This window comes from Eleginops maclovinus, chromosome 10 (genome assembly GCF_036324505.1).
Source record: "Eleginops maclovinus isolate JMC-PN-2008 ecotype Puerto Natales chromosome 10, JC_Emac_rtc_rv5, whole genome shotgun sequence".
Classification (NCBI taxonomy): Eukaryota; Metazoa; Chordata; class Actinopteri; order Perciformes; family Eleginopidae; genus Eleginops; species Eleginops maclovinus.
Window position 1 is genome coordinate 13941970 of NC_086358.1, and position 12727 is coordinate 13954696.

Below are 12727 nucleotides of genomic sequence, written 5' to 3' on the forward strand. Positions count from 1 at the left end.
GCCTGTGTAGCTATTTATGCGAGAACAAGACACTGGGTGAAGCAGTAAAGGTGACAAAAAAACCATGGTATTTACATTTGCATTTATTCTTGTCAAAAATTGATACATGGGGTCTGATCTAGCCACCAAATCTCGAGAGTAAAAATATAAAATAAGACATAGTCAGGGAAAGGCACAGATTCAGCATGGCAGGACAGCAGCAGCTTCAGAAAGCAACACAAATATATATTTACGTTCAAAAATTTGAAACTTCTTCAAATATATTATGAACTTTGGAAATTCTTACAGGAGTTTCACTGCCAAAAAGTTCAGTGTGAATATTTAATAAGGCAACAGCTTCACATTCACAGCTTGGACTGATGTCTCCATTTCCCACAATGCACTAATTATTCAGAACTGCAGGAGAGTAGATCGTCGATGCTGTGATCAAACAAAAAATGGAAATATTCTCTACCTCCCTGGTGGAATAGTAACATGAAAAATATCAGATCGTCCTCGACAGTTTTATCCACAGATGCGTTAAAATGATTGAACAAAAGTCACTAAAGTGCACAAGGTGCTTGATCTATGGAACAAGCAATGCTTTTTGCTTGAGCAGGAATTAAAGTTGCCATGTTCAGTTTACTCGTAAATTGTAAACATGATCTATAAATGTATCTACTATTTACACATGTACAATCAATAGGAAAGCCAGTAGTCTAAAATCTAAGGTGGATTTTTCATCAATGCAAAGAAAGGATTTTTAATTAAAAAGTATAGTGATGTGTTTGCTAGAGCCTTTTACAGTTTCCCAAAGCTTTTCCAACATTTTTAACTGTTGTACGACTTTTTCTTTCTGAAGCATTAGCATCTTCAAGCGTATGCATTGATAGAGCATTAGTGTGTTGCTGAACAGTGTGAAAAATAATTTCAGTACATTTATAAAATACCAGGAATGCAGTCAAACTTATCCACGCTGATTATTGAAAACATAAGCCATCCTATCACTAAAGGAATCAAAGATGTACTACAGGAAAAATGTTTTTAAAAATACATATTTGGTTCTCATTACTTTGCTCAGATTGATAAACGGCAGTGAATCACACCAGCAGGAAAATATGTTTGTTGCACTTTGTTCCGTTAATGCTAAATGCTTGCTCAGCAAGAAACAACCTGCTTTGCAGAGCACTGTGGTTTCAGTTTCTCTCTGAACCGTGTATTTACAAGAAAGCAATAATGATTTTTAACATGAAGTGATTCTGTTCTTCACTTGCAACAAATTCACCAGAGCTAACGGAGGGCTGAAAGCTGGATGTTACAGTTCCTGGCTAAATCCAGCTTTACTGATTTAAAGTTTGAATTTTTTTTATATATATATGAGGTAAATGACCACTGGCAGAGTGAAGCAGTTTGCTGACGAGTGTGCCAGTGAAAAGTGTTGAAGCGATCCACCTGCAGAATGGGTTTGACCGCTGCAGTCACACTTCAGATGAGGTAGTCCACAAACACAGCGTGCTCGGCTGAGTTTATTACTAGGAAACAAGGAAGGAAACAAGGAAGAAAATAAGTCAAAAGTAAGTAAAACTATTTTTCTAGGTAACATTTAAAGAAATATTAAGAGTCATTTGAAATGTATCAATGCAATTTCGACTCACCATTCTACTAATGTCAGTGGCAAAGGTGACGCCTTTGCTGGGTTTGTCCTGGGAGCCGCTGCTGCTGCCTCCAAGGGAGTTCCTCCTAATGATTCCTGGTGGAACAAACATGCGTTATAAAAGCCATTCAGACACAAGGCTGTTCACGAGAGGATCCATAAAAGCGTTCATGGGGTTGGATGGAGAAAATGTACAAGCTGATTTTTTCACAAAAACAATCACATTGTTTTGCTTTGAAAATGAAATTGAAAAAGAAGTTATTTTGGCACGAATGAAGCATTGAATAGAAATATCAAATGGCAACAACACATTTTATCTCATCAGTTAGCCTAAAATGTAGTCCTAAGAGTTCATTACAATTATACAGCATATGTTAATTATCGTTTTTTTAAAAATATGAATCAATGCATTCAATGTGACAGCCCTAATAGAAGCCAATATTAATCCCTCTGCAGCATGAAATGAGACCAAAGCAAGTTTATGACACTTTGTATTGTTTTTAAATTAGTTAACTGCACTTTATATTTAAAAAAAGTGGCTCGCCCCACTGCAAAACACTGTAGTTTGAACTATGAGAACAGCAGGGGCCACCAAATCTATCTATGTCAATAGCCATGTAAAATAACAAGTCACATTTAATATACTTTCAGATAAAATAGGGCTGAGAAAATGATTTTAAAAAATACTATCAAAGTCACAATATGGCTTTGAAGTGGAACAAAAAAAAATTCAGTTGTTAAAGTTGAATTAAAATAAAATACCACAGATAATATATTTTAATGTGAGTGTTGCTGTGCTACAGAGAGACCCTGGCTGCTACAAGTTAAGGCATGTAGATATTCATGCTGACCTTGGGGGGGCAAAATGTCCAGGCGCTGCAGGCTGTTTCTGCGGGAGCCGGGGTAGCCGCTCCCCTTGGACAGGCGGCGCTGTCGGCTGGACATCATGGTGGCAGGAGAGACGATGCCTGGGGGGGGCACCTTCCCCATCCTCTCATACAGCTCCTCTATCTCCCTCTTCTGGGCTGCCTGCAGGGCCTGCACCTCCGTCAGGTGTCTGAGCAGGGACAAAAAGTAACAAATGTAAGTGGTTGAAGGCTCAGGTAGTCCTTATATCCTTAATGAAATTAGATGAAGTTAAGATCTATGTGGCAAAAGGTGTTTATGGATGTACTTGCCTAAAATGTAAAGACTGGAAAAAGAATATTCTTGAGGGTTTCATGAAGTCACATTTTTCAACAGTCTGTATCAGTTTTAACACCTTCAAAACCCTTTTTTCATTGTTTGAATTTCAGAAGCCGTGTTGTCTTTCTTTTTCTGTTAAAGGAAGACTTTATACTCCAAATATGATCATTTGTACATCAACCTGTGTGACCTTAAATTCTTGATGAAACCTTTCACATGCCTGATGTTTTCATAGAGTCATGCTGTTACTGTTAAACGTAGCAACCGTTTACTGGGACATCTCTCAGTTTGGATTCTTTATTCAACGTGGAGGTGGAATAAATATTCTTCCAGGATTAAAGGTCACACAGCGTGAGTTAATTGTAATGTAAACAGTCTTTTTGTGGGGGAAATATTCCTTTAATGAACTGTTTCTAGCACCACTTACTTGTCTCTGAGTTCCTGCAGCTCTTCCAGAATGTCCAAGTCGTCGCTGTCCGAGTCGTCGCTGCTGATGTAGGGTTTGTTGCGGTTGTAAGTCATGGTCCACAAATGGTGAAGGACGTTACTGTACTGCGGGCTTCCTGCGGCTCCGTCCCACAGCCGGCTCTCCACCTCAGCGGCTGTCACCGAGAGCCCGCTGTCCGCAGACGTCCCAAGCAGGCTCAGGCTGTACGCTCTCCTCCGACACCTCTTCTTCGTCCTCTGTCGCTCCCCTACCACCACCTCTTCCTCCTCCTCTTCAACCTCCTCATCCTCTTCCTCTTCTTTTTCCTGCTTTTCCTCGCTGCCAGCCCATTCCACCGGCCCGTCGACCTCCTGCTGGCACCCCGGGGTGGACCCTCTGTTGGGGTGTTGGTGAGGTGGGGACATGGTGAGGGAGGTGCCAAGGCTGGTTTCGGACTCGCCCTGCTCCTCCGTGCTGCTCTCTGACGGGGTGCTAACGCTGTCTGCCGGCTGTTGGGCAACAGGTGGGGCACCTATGGGCGCAGTGGGAGCAGGGATGTGCATGCTGGGAGAAACCTGGAATCGCCCTACTGTGACCGATGCACACTGGGCTTCTGTATTAAAGAGGAAGAGAACGTATTGATTAAAATACAAAATCAAGCTTTTAAAAAAGTGCCCTTGACTTGATCCTGTTAACACAAAATGTATGGAATTACTTGAAAAAGTATCTACATTGACATTGATTATATATATAGATTTGTTAAAGAAACAAATTCTTCTAAACTGTAGCACTCCCTTTACTTACTCCTTGTGTCCATGAATAAGAAGCAGTAACACCTGGGCCGCCAATTTATATGAGAGGCAGCCCATCATTGGCAGAACAGTAGTGACTGTTCGGTAATTTGATTACAGCTGATTGATCATCGGAACAAAGCCTCACTCTTTCCTGACTTCCATATATTGATTAAAATGCTATCTTTTGTGAGCTGCTATCTCTCAGTTTTTTCATAAATAAGTAATCTTCCCCTTCTGGTGGATATCCCTTTTAGAGGTTAATAGATGGCAGTGACAATATCAGAAGTCTGTTTACTGGTGTGACAAACAAGTGATGCAACATGTTGCAGACCATTCAGGGTTTAAAACCTGCATTCAAAATAAAATTCTCATTTCAAGAGAAGAGTCATTCTGCCAGACCTGGCTACCAATTACAATCAATATTCAATATCCATGTGCTAATCCTTCACCTAGACTGGTCTGGATTTAACGTGGCTCATAAACATAGTCCAGATTTATTTGACATCCAATAAAAGCATTTACTTTTTATTTATTGACTTTTGCCTTAACATATTAAAAAAAAGTCAGAAAAACAGTTTTTAAGTGAGGAAAAACAGCAGGGAAATAACAAACAAATAAAATAGTTATTAAAGGAATATGTTTAAGTAATGCATCTCTTTTGAATACTATTGCCAGTTGTTTTTGAAGCAGACTCAGAATGCTAGTATCTATCCCGGGTGGACATGTCAGAAGGATATTCATTCATTTATGTTTAATAAAATATGTTTAGTATCTTCTTAATAACTGTTCTTAAAGTATATCTTCCTTTTGGTTCAAGGTCATATTGTACTTCAACAAAAGTAGTTCAAACTAAATAAACGTCCTGCAGTGCCTCAGTTCCCCCACTAAGTGTCCCTCTTAAGGTAAACAGAGAGGCTGTTTGGATCAGTGCCGGCTGAAACAGAGGTACTCTGTTGAATGTGGGCTTCTCAAGAGGGTATAAACATAGCCAGGCGTGGATATGGGAGGCGAGGCCTGTAATGATCCTAGCAGCTCTCTGATTGGTCTTCACCAGAGGACGGAGCTCCAATCACACCTACGTTTTTGTTCCTTTTCAATGGAACATTACATCCAGACTCGCCGTTACGCAATGGCTCCTGAGGCCCCGCTAATAGGTAATAATGCCACCAAGGATACGGCACAAAGAAAAATAAGAAGAATCCGAAAACAACTCAAAAGGAACATTGGTCGTAACAGCGAGATCAGACTGTATTTAAATCATACAAATCATCAGAGGAATAACACTTGGAATATATGACCCTGTGTGCGTTTGTGTGCCTACACCAGCATGTATGTGGGTTTGTTTTGGGTGCACATAAACATACATGTCATTGCTCTACCAGACTCCTGGTTAGTAACATACAACACATTAGGTGACGGAGGAGAAACTGTTGCAGGAACAGGAGAACAGATTCCTACCAGATTCAGAGGAAGAGGCGCTTGATTTCGGGCTACTGGTTCTCATCTCAGGTATGGTTGCATGCAAAGAAGGGCTGAAGGATGATAACTAGACAGGAAAAATAAACAATTTTAGTATAAGTGCTTCAACAGATGTGCATATTTAATGTCATTCAACAAGTACCATAAATCCCTGGCCTAATACTCACTGAGATGAAATGATTCAAATCAGTTCCACACTCTGAAGTATACAGATTATAAATAATGGAAAAACAAAGCATGCATAATGTAAAACAAATGTAAGAATGTGTTCTTGTGTCCGAAAATCATCATAAATATACAAATAACAATTATTTAAAGTAGAGAATACTGGGCAAATCCACACATTTAACATTGAATCAGTAAATGCTTTGTATTTTGGCTTGATGATTATTCATTCATCAAATGGATACTTTTTCTGTCAGGTAACTAATCAATTAAAGACTAATCGTCTTAAATTACATAAAACATCATTTAAAACCAGAGACTTTAAAAGTGTTGGCTCAGTGAACAGAAGTGAAATAATTCGCTAGTTATTACCACTAAATTAGTCATCATGAGAAAACCACACAGAGTAGCGTAAAGGTGTCTAATTTGGTTAAAAAGATAGTTCAGAGATTAAGTAGTTTAACAGTTTTTTCCAGAATAAAAAAATTGTAAATTACATTATTTATGCATTAGGTGTATTCGGAAGTTATGTCAAACAGTGATGTTATGCTATCACTCAATTGATGTGTGTTAATGGGATCAAATAAACAAAGAAACCGAGGATAAAGTGATTAAAGCTGACTCACAGTGCTTTCTGGGCTCTCTGGGGGGGATGGGGACAGATCTGAGCTTGAACTGGAGACTTCTGATTGTGGTTCAGCCTTTACTGGAGACAGTTCTGAATAGGAAGTCATATAACTCTGAAGACTTTCCTCCTGGGTCATTCTGGGGGGACTGGAGGGTCTGACCTGCTGCGAGTACTCCTGAGGAACCGGTGGAGGAGTGGAAGGCAAGGAAGGTGGAGAAACAGGATGCTGCCAGCCTGGATGAGAGCTCTGAGGATAACCATCCATCAGCAGCGTGTTCTCGGGGCTGTGGTAGACATTGTTCTGTTGTTGGAAGGCCACTGTGGAGTAAGACCCCTCTACTGGTGACGTCTGGTAATGTTGGGGGTACATAGAGGGGTAGCCTGACTGTGGGGCCATGTGAGAAGGTAGCTGATGGGGGTAGCCAGGATAGGAGGGCATCCCCTGGTTGGGCATGTTTCCAGGAGGGATGAAAGAATGGGCCATGCTCATGGCCATGGAGATGACATTAGCTAAAGAAAACAGGGGCTGTGTGTGGGCGGGCCACATGTCTGGGTGCTGAGGGCCGGAGGGGGACATGTTGACACTTTCATTGCTTCCGGGGCTTGGGGTCTCGCTCAGAGGACTCGGGGATCCGGGGGCTGGGGGGGTTACGGTGGAGAAGGTGGGGTTACTGGCAACACGTGTGAGGGGAGGATGATAGCCTGGCTTGGGGGAACCTGGAGAGCCCGGGTACTGGAATGGGAAATGACTGTGGCCCATGAAGGGTAAGTGGTAGTGCTGGTGGTGTGGCAGGAGAGATGCAGGGTTGTGGTGGTTCTGCTGATACTGGATGGGAGACCCTGGAAGAGAAAGATTTAAAAATGTTTTAATTTGATGATTCAATTCATTTTATTGGATAATAACAATGCAAGATCATGTTCAGAGAGTTAGCTAATGTTTACATCTAACTTCAAGGACTAATAAGTGTTAGTTCCTCTGCCTACAAGGTTGTGTTTTTGACCCGCGGTTTGCCTGTCTATCTGCAGGGTTATGGAAAAACTACTGGCCCTATTTTCATTGGTGTAAGGGAATTGCATGGACCAAGGAAGAGCTCATACAATTGTGGATACGGTGAATTCTTGCACGAGGTAACACTTTCATTAGCATTGCGAGATAACATATTCATGTGGTGTTGAATAACTTATTTCCTTTACTGGGGAAATGTATGTCTCGCCCTAAAACGTTGGAACAACAGCTCGGAAACAGCCATCAACATGTTGTTTAAACGCTCTGAGAAATAAAATACAACACATCCTCTTTATAGTGTTCATGTTGTCCACATTACGTCTTAAAGCTCATTGACACACCAAATTAGAAAGAAGGACTTCCTAACTCGTAAAATGGGACCATCCCACGCCCATTGGGCTTGATGGAGGTCTGTGTTAGCTTTAAATGAGAACCCCCAGTAACAGTGGAATATTGGAATAATTGATCCAGAGGAAGAATTACATGACTCCTTCTTCCTCTCTCCTCTGGGTTTGTTCAGTTGAATTCTTCCTGCAGCCCCTTGCCAAGACGTACGCCATGTGGAGCAGAAATCCTTCCTGTACTTTTAAAGTAGTGGGTTTCCATGGTGAACAAAGACGTTTTGTTTAAAAAAAGTATCCGACTATAATTGCATTTGTAAGTCGGAGCAGTTGCACACCGGACCTTCATGGCTGTGATGCATTCAGCATCAATGGAGCATTCAAGGACTTTTTTCGAGGAGTTAAAATGGAACACGTGTGTGGTCACAACCCTTTTTTTTAGGGGACTGATTGTGAGATTAAAGTCAGGATTTCGACATCCCTCCCTAGGGAGTAGTGGAAGATGCCAATAACCAAACCCCATCCATTGATTTGCCATTTCCCTCAACAATGGCTCCACAGTTATAAACCCCGCCTCCTGTTCCTGATGATGCAAACCAGCCTCTAGTTTTTCCATGTTGACGGAAACATAGGTTAGGCAACACTCTATAATGTGGCGGGGGGCCAAGAAGCATTTCGCAAGTGACCACGTGGTGGATGTCCAGCAGAGAGGGGACACGAGACAAGAGGGGGATCAGAGTGCCGGGATACGGGGGACATATGGAGGATATGTGTTCTTTAATTGACTTCAAATGCCCCTCCTGAGGGGAAGGAAACTTTGAAGGAGGGAGGAGGCTTTCTTGGAAATTCTGTCAGGAGTTTGTGCTGGCAAACAGATGTGGCCGGCTATCGCAACACTGACGGAGAGCTCATGCTTTTACAGCGACAGCATTCACAGCTCCCCTAAAAGCTAGAAAGCGCCCTTCAGGTGAGGTAATTACCCAAGAGGCCCTGCTGCAAAGTAGACACAGACGAAGGCTTTGAGGTGTGGAGATGGCGTATGGCGCCATGCGAATGTCTGAACAATACCAAGAACGGGCCCTGAGAAGGGGCAGAGGGGGGTGGGGGTGGGGGGGTTTATGAGGTAGCTGAGCTAACTTTTTCTTTGCCAAAGGACTGTAACAATTTTTCAGAGTGTTGAAACAGTAAACAATGCGGGGCCCTCTTCACGTAGGGACCAGAGGGAGAGCCCGAGGGCTATTTACCTGCGGCGTTGTGGAAAGACTGTGAGCGTAACAGAGGTCGCCCAGGTGAAGTAATGTCTGCACTGAAGAAGTCTCCATTGGGGCAAAGGGGAGAGCCACGAAGCCCTACGCTGGGGTTAGCCAAACTGAAGTCTATGACAAGACACACATGCATGAATGGATGATGAGCATGCACACACACAATGATCATGCACAGTTAGAAATGATGAATGAAACAAATGAAAGTTAATATGAAATGCAGTTCACACACTTAGTGTTACTTGGGGAATTTCAGACTGTTATGACATGCGAAAAGTCAAAGTATTCATTCACTCTACTGCTCACTACTGCTAAAACTACTCGATCAAATCAAAATCTTGCTGAGTGATTTTTTAACCAACGTGAGACTTACCAGGCAGAGAAGAGGAGGAGTGTGTTCGAGGAAGGGTGTGACTGTGCAAATTTGGCTGTAAAAGAGCACATTTGATACAATTTTATCTTAATGTTTTACCATGGTATGATTTAGCTTCAGTTCAAAACTACTTTGCAGGTTTGATAGCCAGCAATAATAGGTGGATCAAAGTTGCTCAGCAGAATATTGTGTTCATATAAAAGCAGTAATACTTTATAAATTGTTCTTTATAGATTGTGTCTTTAAAAGAATGAAATGAAATGGGGACACTTCTGAAACACCTATGTAAAAAAAACAGAATAGAAAGAGCCGTTGCAGCAGATGAGATTTCATAAATGTCCCCAATTTGAGTCCAGCTCCAACAAAGATAGGTTTTACAATTCCCATAATGCAACTTGCTATGGTGTTCTCCTTTTTGTTTTGTTTACTTCACATCCAATGCAGGCTTTCAGCTCAGGGACATTTGTTGGGTATTCCTCAATCCACGGAAGGAATTTAAAGACAGTTAACGACAGTGGTTCGTTATGCCTCATGAATTTACTGTGACAAGTGAAATCCTTTAAACGCCCCTTTAAACAGCGGGAACTATAACATTGGAGGCCTCAGACGTCAGATAATGTAGCTGACTCTGAGGCCTGACCTCTAAGTCGGCCCTAAAGAATTTACTGTTAGTGAGGAGCTATTCCCATAATAAAACCCATGTTTTTAACTGGTCAGCACAACTATTACTAAATCTTTGTGCCTCTATACAAGGTCAGTTTATAGAAAGTCTAGATTGCCACTGTAATCTGATTTAGTTTCTCTAAATGGGGCCAATTTTTTGTGATAACCACAGACCAGAATTCAAGTTTTCATTTTTATTTATTTTTCTGGCAGAAATGGGCTTCCATACCATGGTTACCAGATGATGAATAGTATCTTGAGACAACATTACAACACCTTCTACATGGATTTGCGCAGCTGTACTTTGGGTTTAGTGCTAATTAGCAAACATAAACATGCTAACCAGCTCAATTACGATGATGAAAATTGCAAATTGAAAACCTGCTTCACATTAGTTTGTTAGCATTTAGCTCAAAGCTCTGCATTGTCCTCACAGAGCTGCAGATTAATAGTCCTCTTCTTCAAGTGGTGGGTGGAGGAAACAAGAAACAGCCAAACGATCATAGCTTTCCAGGTATTCAAGCTCTGTTTGTACACAGAGTCTCTTCCAAAAACTCTCAGAATAGCACTCTACCACAGCGCTACTAAGGCGGGATCAGAGACAGAAAGATTTGTCTCTGGGCTTGTGGGTTTCTCCCCACTTCCACCAGTTTGTTCTGCTGGGCAGTGCTGGGAGGAGCAGTTATAATGAGCCTTACGGGATGTGGACCATGCAGTGTTTTAATCAGGTGCTGGAGTGGATCCAGGAGAGATTTGACCACTTGGGTTCAGGCTAATTATGTAGCCAACGGGTCGGAAACATGGGAAACGAAGGTAGATGTAGCTGTGGAAGTTTACTGCTCTTACTCAACTGCACATTATTCTTTTTTTCGGTCATTTAAAAACATCTTAGATCATTTTACTGACGGGCACGAGGAGATTTGTTCTACAAAATGGAACACATCCTGGCAGAACAGACAACTCCTTTTAGCAGACAAACTGTATCTGATTAGGCATTACATCATATCTCATACAGGACGGCACAGCTCTGAACAACTCTTTTTGTTCTTCCTGGAAGTCTTCATTTGACTGTTTCAAAGAATGTTAATTCAGAACATCTTAATGAATCCAAGCATACATTATTCTACCCATTCAATGTGGGCAGATATGCTGGAAAGTTCTTTATAGTGTAAACCCTGGAATGGGGTTGTGGTTGTGGCAACAAATAAATGTTTTTAAAAAGGAGGGACTTGTTTCCACAAATCACAAGGGTTTATGACAGTAGTGCTTTTAGTAGCATTATGTTCTAAATGAAAGAAGTACCTCAGGTGGCTTTAAGAACCATTAACCTTGGATCTTTAAGGGCAGGCCTCAGGAGGGATTATGGACAGTGTAGAGAGCACTCTGCCTAGGTAGGAAGCACTCCTCTCCATTTGATTTATGGGTCTGCCTTTTAGCGAGGCTCACTATGTAATTTATGACAACATAGTCAAACAAACGCTCAGATATTTCCTTTGTTCTGAGCTGACAGTGCAGTGATGAGGGGAACTGGCTCTGCTGCTGACCTGTGAGGAATACAATGAGTTCACCCCGTTGTGGAAAGCAGGCAGGGGAACCGGGTGGTCTCCGGAGTGGACCGGCTGCTCTTTGGCCATCAGAGCCTTGGCACGCTTGATGATGTCGCCCATGCGGTGGATGAAGCCCTCCTTCTCTGATGGCAGGATGAACTCATTGTGCACCTAGAAGACAAAAGGACAATGGTGGAAGAAGTGTTTAGATTCTGTAGTTTGGTAAAAAAAGCAGCAAAACCACAATGGGATATACTCTTCTATATGTTTGGCATTTAAATGTAGGTTAAAGTATAAAGGGGTCATCAGCAAAAAGGATGTAAAGTATCCAAACGTGTAAGAAAACAGACCCTGTGAGTGTTATGTTAGGCTATGATATACCTTTATAAGGTAATGGGTCAAATGTAATGTAATCCAACGGCTCAGCCAAAGTTACATTTATAAAAATGAGGTTTTCATTAAATTATATGTTTATTATTGAGGTTGAAGTATTTTATGGCCTTGAAATGGTCTTCATTATATTGAGAGGTGTTAATAATATATTACGACCAAATTTAAAACTATATAAAGGTAAGAATATTCAATATATCTTCAACACAACCACAAATTACAACCTCAGAAATACATATATATCCGAAAATGTATGATATAGTTATAGTGCCATACAATGGTACTTAAGGACAGCACATGAGTAAAAGTACTTTTAAATAAACCAAAAGAAAAGAAAATGTGCTTCCATGAACACAAGTTGTGCAGTACTTCTTGTATATAGTTGTGTCCATCTATGAAATCTTTCCACCCCTCAGCTAATGATTATTGTTGGGGAAAAGTACATGAATCATCTTATGTAAATCCACACTACAGCACTTGTCAGAAGAGGTTTTGCTGTGAATTGTGGGTTGGGGTGTGGTGACCGTTAACTGTTAGCATGGCATAATTCAGCTCATTTAAAAACCCTGGACTGATAACCACAGCCTGTTGGGATGCCAAGCAACCCCGCTGCGCCCAGGACTGAGTAAACAAAAGCCCACTGTGTTTCAAGAGTCAGGGACACGGTACATTCAGCGCTGCCTCATCGTGAAAACTACCTCTCCAAGCCTCAGCCTCTAATGAGCAACCAGGGATGCTCACCTGCGTCACTCACTTCACAGAAAGGCAGATACAATATCAGACAGATTTAAGAGTGACAAACAAAAAGCTGTTAACTGGATGCGCAATGAAGCA

The 12727-nt window shown here is 41.5% G+C and overlaps 1 protein-coding gene across 4 annotated transcripts in view; it reads right to left on the minus strand.

Annotated features, from left to right (window-relative positions):
- Positions 1–68: 68 nt before the first annotated feature.
- Positions 69–12727, minus strand: part of wnk4a (WNK lysine deficient protein kinase 4a) — a 43726-nt gene continuing 31067 nt past the window's right edge. For 3 of the 4 annotated variants that reach the window (XM_063892823.1, XM_063892825.1, XM_063892824.1), the window contains 9 exons: positions 11501–11674; positions 9294–9348; positions 8903–9034; positions 6310–7151; positions 5498–5585; positions 3246–3858; positions 2485–2690; positions 1635–1729; positions 69–1511 (listed from right to left, as the gene is read on the minus strand). In XM_063892823.1, the coding sequence (XP_063748893.1) occupies positions 1509–1511; positions 1635–1729; positions 2485–2690; positions 3246–3858; positions 5498–5585; positions 6310–7151; positions 8903–9034; positions 9294–9348; positions 11501–11674 (2208 nt within the window). In that variant the 3' untranslated portion in view covers positions 69–1508. The remainder of the gene's footprint in view (positions 1512–1634; positions 1730–2484; positions 2691–3245; positions 3859–5497; positions 5586–6309; positions 7152–8902; positions 9035–9293; positions 9349–11500; positions 11675–12727) is intronic. The other variant, XM_063892826.1, reaches the window with a different exon arrangement.